Source organism: Hippocampus bargibanti, linkage group LG20, assembly GCF_051943395.1.
Source record: "Hippocampus bargibanti isolate YZ-2025 linkage group LG20, ASM5194339v1, whole genome shotgun sequence".
Classification (NCBI taxonomy): Eukaryota; Metazoa; Chordata; class Actinopteri; order Syngnathiformes; family Syngnathidae; genus Hippocampus; species Hippocampus bargibanti.
The window spans coordinates 6,529,168-6,541,872 of NC_142753.1; the positions used below are offsets into that span (position 1 = coordinate 6,529,168).

The 12,705-nt window shown below is 43.8% G+C and overlaps 1 protein-coding gene across 2 annotated transcripts; it reads right to left on the bottom strand.

Annotated features, from left to right (window-relative positions):
* Window positions 1-410: 410 nt before the first annotated feature.
* LOC148882843 (protein tyrosine phosphatase type IVA 2-like) lies at window positions 411-12,692 on the bottom strand. Of its 2 annotated transcripts, none has more exons than XM_088987005.1 (8): window positions 12,534-12,692; window positions 5,034-5,339; window positions 4,643-4,751; window positions 4,466-4,558; window positions 4,258-4,388; window positions 3,307-3,381; window positions 1,447-1,606; window positions 411-751 (listed from the first exon to the last, which is right to left on the bottom strand). In XM_088987005.1, exons 2-7 carry the CDS (start codon window positions 5,036-5,038, stop codon window positions 1,495-1,497), a joined length of 525 nt encoding a protein of 174 aa, XP_088843131.1. In that variant the 5' UTR covers window positions 5,039-5,339; window positions 12,534-12,692; the 3' UTR covers window positions 411-751; window positions 1,447-1,494. The 2 variants fall into 2 exon arrangements, with proteins under 2 accessions (XP_088843131.1, XP_088843132.1); XM_088987006.1 differs by lacking the exon at window positions 12,534-12,692 and adding an exon at window positions 9,152-9,302.
* Window positions 12,693-12,705: the final 13 nt, after the last annotated feature.

Below are 12,705 nucleotides of genomic sequence, written 5' to 3' on the forward strand. Positions count from 1 at the left end.
GGCCCTTCCAGATCATAGAGGGTCATCCGAGAATGGCTGGAAATCATGTTTTTTTCCAGTTATCACACATGATTTGAGCCTGGATGATGAAATGAAAAAGAGCAAAGAAACCGCAAAACATCCAAACCCACCAAGTTGAAAACAGGGGCGGCGCTACAGCACATGTAAAAAATCAGCGAGGCCATATGTAACGCTTCCAGGGTTGATATTCTCAAATGTTTTGATAAATTATCCGATTAGCTTGGCCCGAGAAGATAATTCATAAGGTGTGCCTGGGTGAAAAAACAATATAGAGGTGGATGACTCACCTCGGCATGTCATGTGATCAATCCCCGACCTAGTTTGCAAACCCAACCTTAAGCAAACATGTTTTTATTCAAGCATCGCAACGCTAAATGAAGAGACCCAAGTGCTTTTTATGATTTTTTTTATTACCAATTGGGGATGTTTTCAAAATGGGGAACAATTGTTTTGTTTTTTTTAAAAAAAAGCACAACTGACAATTTCCGTTTGCTTTTCAAAATGAGAGGGGTAGAATTTCAAGCTGTGTCCGATCACTAACGGCAAGAAAAATAAATGTACCTTGAGGTTGCAGAGTTTCGTCCCGTATTCGTGGTTGATGTATGATGGTGAGTGTGCACGTGCGGGGGTTGGTCGGGGAGGGGGGCCGGCTCGGTGGGCTTTACTGAGGTGGACGACAGATTATTGCACTCCGAGGGGAAAAAATAAAATAAAATAAAAAGACATGGCTCTGAAAAGGGAAAAAAAATAAAGGATTGGAAATCAGTGTCCTTGCCCCTTGCCAAAATTGCAACTCCCACAACTTGTGAATAAATATCGCAGACATATTCAAAACTCTGTGAACCTTTGAAATCAAAGCGACTTAAAACAAGTGAAGGGGAAAAGGGGGAGGGGAATGTGACGGCATTTTCAGGTGTCACCCAGGTGGGAGAGAGGGAAAAAAAAAACACGAAAAACCAAAATGGACAGTCACAAAAAGGTTGAAAATGTTTTCGAAGACAACAACAATCAATTCCAATCATAAAATTCATTTATGGAAAGAAAAATCGGAATATTATTTTAGATTACCTCATTTCATCATCAATGTATGTGTAAAAATTCAATGTTTCACTAAACAGAAGTATAATAGTTTATGCGGGGGTGGGGGGGGGGGGGGAAAGTATATGTAGATATAGATGTTTTTTTTTCTCCCCAACCCCAACGAAACAACGGGATGGACGACAGCGGCAAACAAAAGCGGGCCAGCGGTTGATAGAAGAAGCGGGAGGCGAAACCCGTCTGTGTGCTTTTGACCTTCCATTCATGGTTTGAGCTGGTGTGCCCCCCCCCTCCCCCACCATGGGCGACTCGCTTGTTCTCCGTTCAATTTAAGCATGATTCATCACAACAACGACTGACTGCTAGCGCTTCACCCCCCCCCCTTACCCCCCCATCCTGCTCGAGGTGCATAGGCAGGTTGCTGGTGGGTGGGCTTTACTGCACGCAGCAGCTGTGGCCGTTGGGGTCCTTGAAGCGCAGACGCATCTTGGGTCGGTATTTTTCGAGGTAAAGAAGCTGTTTGGAGTTGAAGGCCCCTCGTCTCTTCCTACGGAAGAACACGGCGACAATGGTTGTCACGTTTATTTTGAGGGGCGGCGGTGGCGTAACATTAGATGGGATTTTTTTTAAAGAAAGTTCAAATTTAGGATGGTACGCCTTCAAAGGCGACAGGGACCCCGTTGTGCTGCAACATGCCAGGCTATGACCGTTTGGCCGATTCACCATTTAGTCACAATTGTACCGTATTTTCCAGGTTATGAGGTGCACTGGAGTAGAAGGCGCACACCCAAAAATGTATTTTCATACATTTTCCATATACAGTGAGACCTCAACTTACAAACGTCAAATGTATGAAAATTAAACCTTATAATAAGCACTATTTTCATAATACACACCCACCACGGCTGGCGGAGTGATCTTCGGAGGAAGCACACGACCGAACAGCACCAACATTCCTTATGGAAGGTGACTCTCCTTCCATAAGCCATCAACGACCATCAAAAAGGTAAATAAAACGTTATTTTACAGCAGTTTATTTCATTAATTAGTCCTCATGCGATTCCCTTCGACCTCCAACGCCATTCCATCAAGCCATAAATGACCATCACAAAAGTAAATAAAGTGACTTTATGATACAATGCAGTGTATTTCTTTCATTGCAATACCATAGCACATTTAGTTTTAAGGCTTATTTAGTTGAAAAGTATATCTTATGGAAACCCGGGAACGGATTATTCCCATTTTAATGGTTTCCTATGGGATTTTTTTTTTTTGAGATACACACTTTTCGCCTTACACACACTTTCTGGGAACCAATTAAGTTCGTGAGCTGAGGTCTCACTGTACAGTGAGACCTCAGCTCACGAACTTAATTGGTTCCCAGAAAGTGTGTGTAAGGCGCAAAGTTTGTGTTCCAAGCATTAATTTCCAATAGGACACCATTAAAATAAGAATAATCCGTTCCCAGATCCCCATGAATCAATTTTCCACGAAATAAGGCTTAAAACTACACAAAATATGTACCTTATTTTATGTATAATAAATGTGCTATTGTATTGTAATTAAAGAAATAAACTGGACTGTATTATGAAGTTGTTTTATTTACCTTTTTGATGGTAGTTGTCAATGAATGGTAGCAATGGTCGACTTAGTGTCATGGTACTTTGACAGCTAAGTCACACAAACGCACACCTCGTTTATGTTTTTCGATGATCTCCTTCTGCTCGACCGTAATTTTCTTTTGTGTCCTCTTCGGCTTAACACCAGCCTGTAATGGAGTCTTTTTCAATCCCATAATAGCAAACGTACTCCACTTGATAAACCACGTCTGCGCTCAAAGAAAGGGGGTGACGAAAACCCGTCCGCCAGCCACCGTGGTGCTGTGTGGTTTGGTTCATCTGCCGAAAACTAGTTCATGTGCTAAGACTATATGCTCGCAAATTTAATGTTCATAAGGAAAAGTTTGTGAGCTAAAGCGTTCGTAAGCTGAGGTATCACTGTATAGACAAGTTTCCAAATATAAGGCACACCAAATTATAAGGTGCTACATTAGAGGCTGGGGTGACGCACTACTTCTTCTAAGGTTCACCCACCCACAGTTTTAATGCACCTTTCTCATTTGGTAGCGTGCCTTGGCATTTTTCTAACGTCTCTTGAGTCCGTTTCGTTCCATGTCGGTTGAGTCGTTTTTTTGTGTGTTTTTTTCCTTTTCTTCTCGATCCAAAAACAAAGAGATTTGAGACTTACTGCCTGATGAACTGCACAGCGTCCTCATACTTCATCCCGCTCTCAATGAGAGCCAAGGCCACCAAGACCGGAGCGCTGAGAGGTCGGTCCAAGCCAGGCAAGCAAGGTGAGGGGAGACGGCGCGGGAATCCGAGCAGAAGGGGGTGGGGGGCAGAAAGAGAAGATTAAATGCCACAGTTCACATGGTTCATCGATGCAACGGCGGGGTGGAGGAAGGGTGTTTAAATCTGGGAAACGGGCCTGGGAAATCAACAGGGGCACGCAGGTTCACCTTGCCCCGCGGGGGGGGGGGGGGGGGGGGCCACAGAGTTCACACCAGAAAGAGAACGAATGGGGAAGAACAATAAATACTAAAAAGCTTCACGACCCTTCGAAAGGTCAAACGGCACTTGGAAAAGAAAGTCAGCTGGTGTAAACTTGTCCGAAATGTGGTGCATTTTTTTTTATGAATTTAAAAAAAGGGGAGGGTAGGCAAAACGCTGCAGGCCAAACAAACCGATCCGATTGGCTCCACGCGCTTTTGTGGTCAGGAGACTTTTGTTGTTGTTTTTCTCCACTAGCTTGCCGCATCATGTGATTCTGTCTACTTTGTGTTCAAACTTTTTTTTGTCTTTGCGTGACAATTTGTTTTTAAACTGAGTGCAGCTTTTCTGCAAAAATCCTCGCAAAAACAAAACTCACATGTGATCGGGTCAACCTGAATTCGCTCGAGTGGAACTTGACGGGGTTTTACGGTCATGATCCAGACCTTGCTAGTTTTTGGGGGGGAATTCGTCTTTTGAGTGCAAATTCAAATTAGGAAAAACAACTGTGATATCGCAAGTGGCCAAGGAAAGATGTATTTTGGGTCACGAATAGGACTGCCCAAACAAAGTCAAAAATATCAAATGAGGGTGTTATTTTTCCTAACCAAGTTTGTTTTGGATGGGGGGGTGTGGACTATGGACTCACCGGCCAAGCCCCGCCACGCAATGCACGGCAATACAGCAGCCGGGTTCCTCTCGAAATTTGGTGTTGAGCAGCTTGAGCCAGTCGTCTACGATGTGGGTCGGGGGAGGGGCACCGTCATCAAAGGGCCAGTCCTTTACAGACGGAAACGATGACAAAAATAGTCAAATATCAAAAAAAAAGATGACAAACACTCATGAGGGCCACTTACCAAAACCTGGATGCCTTCCTTCTCCACAGGAGCCTTGTCATAGGTGGCTTCACATACTCTCACCAGCGTGTTCACGGCGAACTTTTTAAGCTCCTGGAGGATTTAAAAAAAATAAGAAACATAAAAAATTGTAGTTGGTAGACCCTCCGAAAGTGCGATGGACGCACGCAGGCATACCTCGGTGAACTTGTTCATGGTGGCATTGGTGGGATTGTGGGTGATGAGGAACCTCATGCACTCGTACGTTATCTCGACTGCGGCGGGGCGGTTCATGTTGGCGAGACGGCTTGGGTGGGGAAGGGGGGGAGAAAACAATTATGATACAAAAGAAAAAGTCACTTTTTTTTTGGCTCAGAAGTCAGAAAAGAGAGATTTGCGTTTAATGGCTGAATAAATAAGGACGAAAGGACAACAACGGAGATGGCTCAACTAAATGAGGGTGATGCAGAGAGGACAAGGGGGGGTGAAAAGAAGTCCAACACCACCCCAAGGTGTTTTTAAAAAAACAGGGGGGGTGATACAAAAACAAAATGAAAAAAAGATGGAGACTATCCGAGAGTCACTTTACCCCATTCAGGAGAGCTGTTTGTGATTGGCTGTTCAAAGAGAAAACGGAAAGCAAAGAGTCGTCGTATAGGCGGGACAGCCGGGCCGAGGACTACGGGTCCGCTATCCAGAAGGCCTTTTAAATTATTTTTAAAGTGAGCGCCTTCGAGGACAATGGCCAATCAAGAGGAGGGGTTCTGGGTGGCGTCGTCTTTCAGGGAGGTGGGGGGCAGCTTATTCACTTCTCCACGGTGGTGAGGTGCTGTGCCTGGCAAAATTCGCCGCTCACACACGCCATATAGGTACGGCCCAAGTGAACACAGAAAGCCTGCGGAGAGAGCAGACGGGTGGGGGACAAAAATTAGGGATTCGCCCATTACATTTCACTTTTCATATAGAACACAATGAACAATGAGTGTAGAATGTGAGAGAAACCACGCCGCACTGCTCTTCATTTCGAAACACTTCTGGGGGTGGGGGGATGCCAAGGAACAGCGCATGATGCTGTTTAAGTGGCGCTTGCGGGAAGCGCAGGAAGGAGCTTGGACTTTAGCGAGTCACGAGGTGAGGATTACGGGCTGGGCCGAGCCGTTCCGCGCTTCAGAGTTTCTCAAAACCTCTAACGTACTCGATATGGAATTTCCTCCTTTTTAAGTTTTATCGCAGATGAGTATTGCCGCTCTGATTGGAGAATAAGCAGACATTGGACGCACGGTAGCATGACTAAAGGAACGCAACGGTGGCAAATAACGGAGCCCGAGCGGGCTTTCCGGTTGATAAGTGAGTCAACCGTAGGCAGCGTCGACCCGCTGTCGGCAAGGCATGCAATTCACTCAAAAAGTGCCACCTCACTCTCCATCCAGTCACACTGCTTGCCGAAGCCAAAGCTTGTATACAGGACAACAAGAAGCAAACATGTACGAAAGATAATAGGGACAAAAAAATAAGCAAACCATTGAAACCCTTTCAAAATAAAACAATCCAACAGCACCTATTTGTCAAATTGAGGAGAAAATATTTTCCACATTGAGTATCCTACCAAATAACCGCATCCATTCCACAAAATATATATTTTTAGGAGGGTTTTAGACTTAGTTATTTTGATTTTAACAAGTGCTAAATACTGACAAATGCTAAATGACTATATTAAAAAAATACATGAAGAAATACTAAAGAATGCTAAATAAACTGATAAATAAAAACAAACAGATACATAACTAAATAAATGCAAATACATAAGTCAATAAATTGTATATTGCATTTTATACTATGTATAGTTCTTTTTATGAAACATTTTTGCGCAGTTATACATTTCAGTCTTCTGACATTTTCTTTTTATCTTTTAACCCCCCCTGCCCCTTTAACTTTTGCTGCAAATTTCCCATTCTGGGACTATTAAAGGCTTTCTGATAGTGATTCCAAAACAAATAAATACATATTTTGTAATTGAGACATTAAAAAGAAAACAGGCCAGGGGTAAAAGCCAACTCAATGGCAGGTAGATAAATAGCGGCCGCGAAACGCTCGCTCCTCAACAGTCTATCTATACGGTATAAATAAAACTGGGAGAAAGGTCAGCTGAGAAAGGCCGCAGCCCAGCAAAGGGTCCCTTGAGGGTGGGGGGGGGACTTCCCTCGGCGCCCACCACATGCTTTACAGTCAGGGAACAGCCTATAATTTCTGTATGTGTGTGTGAGAGAGCGAGTGGGGGTAGTGATGATGGTGGGGCTGGTAAGGGGGGGGCTATCAGATTTGCAGAGGGTTTCCCAAATCAGCTGGCCTCCAACAAAAATCAACAGTGACTGGAAAGAAAGAAGAAAGTCAGCCTGACTGAAAAGGGAGATTGTGAGAGCCAAAAGAGGCCTCGGTTGAAGGTGATAGGGTGAGGGGGTTGGGGAGGGGTATGCTATCTCAGGGCAGGAAAAAAATAATCAGCACGTAAACATTGTCACAACAGAAGGTGAAGCGGGCCAGGGGTATCCTGCAAAGGGGGGGTATCCATAGCGGCTTGAGCAGGCGGAACATTCGGAGGACGGGAGGAAGCGGCTTGGGGTCAGAGCGGCACAATGTGCGCCGGCAAGATATCGATGCCCTACATACCGCGGGACACCTGCTTGATAGGCACTTTGTACAACAAGAGATTGAAGAGAAAATAATTTCCACGTGACGCATTTGCACTTGCCGGGCGGTATCTCGGAGTAGTTTTGATTGTTTTTTTTTTTTTGCCCTACTTAGCATATCACGCGGGTGTCAAAGTCAAGGCCCGCGGGCCAAATCCGGCCCGCCACATCATTTTTTTTCGGCCCGCGAAGGCAAATCAAACTTGTTAAATCCATGATGTCCATGATGATTGCTAAAATCTGAGCCAAAATTTCATATTTTTGGATGTCAACCACAATAAAAGTCATTATTCTTGACTTCAGATTTGAAAACGAGTTATTCATTAATTTGATGTGTGCTCTATATGTAATATTTGAAGGGATCTAAACATTCTAATGGGTTCCCCAAATTCATAACGGCCCTCGAGAGGAAACCATAACTACAATGTGGCCCGCGGCAAAAAATGACTGACACCCCTGGCATACCAGCACTAAATAAGAGAAACGTTCAACACGTGGCCATGGAAAGTTGTGTGCGTACAAAGTTAGACCCGAGTTGTACTTTGGATTTGGAACACAGCGTGTCTTAATGACTGACAGATGATGGCAGCCCACCCCCCTGAATGTTCTCCAGAGATCAGCTGACTGACTAGTTCAGAATAATATGATGTTCAATCAACATAAAATTTACAGCATATATTATATCGAAGGGGAAAAAAATGACACGACATCAATATTGTATAATCTGCCCGGCAACAGGTTCATGCCAACTCTCCTGTCTTTCCTTGTAATTATTTTACTTTTGAAGTCGGTGAGTTAATACGCAGCCGTCCCGACCTATGAAAAAACAAACACGCGGATGGCAAACTATTTTTGTGCCACGGGCTGCATTGTAATAATATTAATAATCAATTTTATTTATAAGCACGTTTCAAAACTCTCAAAGACAGTTACGGTTTCCTCATGGGGGCTGTTATGAATTTAAGGAAGCCATTAGAATGTTTCATTCCCTCCACATTTGACATATACAGTGCACAAAAAATATATATACAACTAGTTATCAAATTTGACATTTCTTGTGGTTTACATGGGACAATTTGAAATTTTGGTTCCAACATTATGGAATTTCACAAGTGTGATTTGCTTTCCCGGGCCGAAGAAAATGATGCGGTGGGCCAGATTTAGCCCCCAGGCCTAGACTTGGACACCAGTGCTGTAGAGGATGAAAAGCGACAGATCAATTTCAGACTGGACTAAATGCTCAGTTCAACATAAATGGCCTTGAAACACAAAATTGTGCTGTTCAGAAGCACAAACGTTTTTCACTCACGTTGTTGCTCAAATGTTGCCTAGCACCACTGCGACATGCCCCCCCACTTTTTTTTTTACATTTAAAGACCAACATGGCCTTCTGACAGCCCCATGGGGAGAAACCCGTTGCTATCCCAACAATAACCACAGCGGCGGTAACAAATGCGCCTGTAGGGAATGTAGGTATCCCCCAGTGAAGGGATCAAAACAAGCGTGGCGCTTTCTCAACATTCGCTCTCCACAAACTTTACAGCTGACAGCGGGAATTTTTAAGAATCGTGGCTCATGGCAAAAAAAAAGTGTGAATGTTCCGAATTATTTGCAACTTGTACAAGCACCCTCGGTTAAGAAAGTCACAAAAGGAGGATTGTGAGTGCTTTGGTATCAAAGCCGTGATCTAAACTTTATGGTCGCTTTTCACAACTTGAGGTCGTGGAGCGGAGTCACACATTTTATAAGCTCCTGAAGGATAACCCCCCCCCAAAAAAAAAAACCAATAACGGCATGGAGACAAACAGTGTCTCCCTTGGCAACCAGAAAATACAACTGGTTCTTGTGCAATTCCCAGCCGCCCTTGCTTGGAATCTACGACACCGCCCAGAAAAGTAAAAGGCCATCGGCGTCATGAACATTTGGGCATCCAAAGGTACTTTCACCTGCCGCCGCGGCTCCAGATAGTTCAAAGTTGAGAGCGCGAGCACTAATCTAATCACGTCGCAGGTTTCCCTACCTGTTGCTTTAGCGTCGGCCCGAACCGGTGCAGCAGCATTGAGATGAGTCGTCAGTCTGTCAAGACGCCGCAAGTACCAACCGAGCTCCCTGGCGGCGCTAACGCGCGCATGATTCATTAACCAGTATGAGGCAGACGAAGCGCTGCATAAATTTTCGGTGGCCTCCCGCTTACAAAAACAAAGGTCACGTCTTAATATCATAGCGTTCCATGATGGACGAGGATCAAAATCACTTTCAGAGCCAGGCTCGTGATGTTTAATAACACAGGTGTCAAAGTCAAGGCCCTGGGACCGAATCTGGCCCACCACATCATTTTATTCGGCCCACGAACACAAATCGAACCGAAATTCCAGAATGCTTGCTAAAGTCCAAAACAAATTTTCAAATTGTCCCATGTAAACTACAATAACTCATTCTTTTTTACTTTAAATTTGAAAACTAATTACAGTGCGGAAGGTACATCTGTCACAACTGTTAGCCAACCAGTGGAAAAACAAAAGTTGTGTGTGTTAGCTTGGCAAACAGTGAGTTGAAGTAAACTTTTCATTTAGTTTGCTTGCTGTGCGATCAAAAGTTAAACATCCCTAAAACGTTTTTTTAATCATACAATCCAATTTAACAAATTGGAGACAAAAATGGGATTGTGTTCGACAGCAATGATGTCAATAAACTACATGCATACCTACCACGCATAGTTAAATAGGTCAATATTTACATACATGAATTAGAAATTTTGGTTCGGACTTTAGCAAGCATCATGGAATTTCTCAAGTTTGATTTGCTTTTGCAGGCTGAATAAAATGATGTGGGGGGCAAATTTGGCCCCCAGGCCTTTATTTTGACACCAGTGGTTTAGTGCGACACTCTGTGTTACCTTTATATTCAAGTATTTATTGAAAAAACTTCCTCGGCATCAATCTTCTGATGAAATCATCGCTTCAGGGTTACAACACTTTTACAATCTTGAATCGTGCGGCATTTGGAGATTGAACAATGTCAGATCATTTGAGGCGCTTACTTGGAAATGGAATTATATAATCAGCGCTGTCTGCGGAACGGTGTGAGTCGCGCTCGCACGTGCGTATCCGCTCCTGTTATCCGCAGGTGGTTACAGTGCAACCAACCATTCCGGTAAGTCATTTAGTTACGGGGGTGTCGAATGATAGGTCTGGACTTCTTGGGTGGCTAATCTTGTTACGGCCTAAGGGTGATCACGTGGATTTAAAGGTTTCATTCGGCAAATAGGACAACAGCGGCGGCGCTTCGTGACAGACACTCGCACACGCTTGCATCCGACAAAGCGAAAGTACATTTCGTGTCATAACTAGCAACAGAATTTTCTCGCACTAACACATTGGAAAAAAATAACGACCCCTAAATAAAGGAGTAGCGTGGCGCGTCTGTCTGCAGTGAGATTAGTTCTGTTCATCTTTCCAGTATCAGAAGCAACACGCCAGAAATGACAAGCTGACCAGGGGGGGGGGGGGACTCCATTGGAAGGTCATACATTGAAAACTGAGAGGCATGGGAATGCGCTGGGCCCTTTAGTGTCACAGCTGCTCAACTCAACTTCCTCTCCAAGTACATTTCCTCCTTTCACCGCGGCCCATATGGCAAAATGCCGGAATCTTTTATGCCTACCATTTTTACAATACTGCTAAGACACACCTAGCGTGAAGCACATTGCGACATGAAAGGCCAAAGCTGCTATCAAATTTAATCGGAATTGATTTGCAAACCGCCTCGATGTTACTCTGGGCCAGCCATGGTGGGTCATATTTTCTGTATCGCCCAATTTTAAAGTGGTCATCAACTATAAATGCCTGTTAATAATAGTAGTTTTTAAAATTGATTATTGTTTGAAAAGCATTTTTCCATGCTTGAAAGCCTAATCAAACTGCTCATCGCTTGATGGCCTTCTGCAAATTCGTTTTGGCTCTTGACAATTGTTTTGGAAATCTAGACACATGGCTTTATAGAATTATTTTATCGTGAGCATATGTTGTTTAGTTCTGTGTTTAACAAGTTTCCCAATGGTACAAAAGAAATGTTGGAAACTAGGATTACGAAAGATCGGCATTTAAAAAACAAAAAAAGGTCACGCCTCAAATGTCGATGATTACATTTTTCACCCATTTTAAAAAGGAATATTATAGGAATCGTGTTTAAAATACCTGTTGGACTCGGCCAGTCTCATTAAACTAATCTTTGGAATTTTTGCACATTCTACTTCTACTACATTCACTGTTGATATTGTACCTACACGATAAAGAGGCATTTTTTGTTATTGGCCTGCTGTAACCAAACTATGTTCGTTATTGACACGTAAACATGAAATAATGTTAAATGTGACACGAAATAGGTCGGCCATGTCCCAGGTCAAGATTTGCCACAATGGGCGACAGGTACTACTTATGCGCACCAAACCCAGCAGACATTTAAACAGCTTCTTCCCCCAAGCCATTAACTCTTTGAACAGTAGCCCAAATGGAACTGTATAGTGCCACTTTGCAATTTTTGATGGTGATACTAGTGCAGCGTGTTCTACAGGAAACAATTTTCCTTGTGTGTTCTACATACTTGGCAATAAAGATGATTCTGATTACTACTTAGCTAGTTGGCCAGCTACAACTTTTACCTTTTGGCCAAGTCTTAAATTGCAAAACGCACAAATATAACGCTTCCATGTACGTACATTAACTAAAATGTGAACAAAGAAACATGAACGTTGGGCACGTGATCTGATCACACGCTGTTCGTTGCTGGGAAAGGAGATTTTTTTTTCCCATACGTCGAAGCTAATGGCTAGCGTTATCTTCATCGCTGGTCGGCTCAAATGTGTGGAACCGACAGCCTTGATTTTGTTGAAACAATTGCAGCGTGATAAGAGCGTGTCAGATTTCCTTTCAAACAAAAACAAAGCCCTGCGGGTAATGTTAACGCTTATTAGTCGTGACCGTAAAAGTACCCTCTCCTTAACCCCCACCACTCCTAGCACACGGTGGTGTTAGCAAGCAATGTAACACCGCTAGCTAACAGGCTAGCTCCACATGTGACACTTTTTCGCGTTACTCGAGAATTACCACGGCGATTGTGCGATTATACACCCTCTCGGGCATTATTTCGCCTTAAGTATCACGGATGGGGTAAAATTTAAGGGCACAGCGACACGACAGTGTCAAATGACCGACGCTAAAGGCTAAATGCTAAGGTGAACGAGGCTGCATTGCCTTGCACACTCTGAATTTTACTTAAAGATAACCGATGCTAATGCTAATCTCCGTGTAAGTCGTTGTATCGTGCGGCTCGAAAACTAGAACGCCGCGAACGTGGGCAAACGGGCCACTTTTCTTCCCCGATCGGCTTATTGGCATACTTACAAAGCGCAGGATGAACATTGAAATCCAGTGACTAGCCCGGAGAAAGAGGAGCGAGTGCGAAAAGCGCTGTCAAGTTGTCTTTTTGTTCCTCTTCAATGTGGCAGCTTCGTCTGTTGTTTAGGGAGGAACCTTGCTTGGTGGCTACTTTCATGGCGATCGGAAATGTTTGACG

What these genes read in the sequence shown, in the direction of transcription:
- LOC148882843 (XM_088987005.1), bottom strand. An exon ending in CCATGAACAAGTTCACCGAG is followed by an intron (nt 4,559 to 4,642) that starts GTATGCCTGCGT and finishes TAAATCCTCCAG; the next exon opens with GAGCTTAAAAAGTTCGCCGT. An exon ending in GCTGTGCAGTTCATCAGGCA is followed by an intron (nt 1,607 to 3,306) that starts GTAAGTCTCAAA and finishes GTTCTTCCGTAG; the next exon opens with GAAGAGACGAGGGGCCTTCA.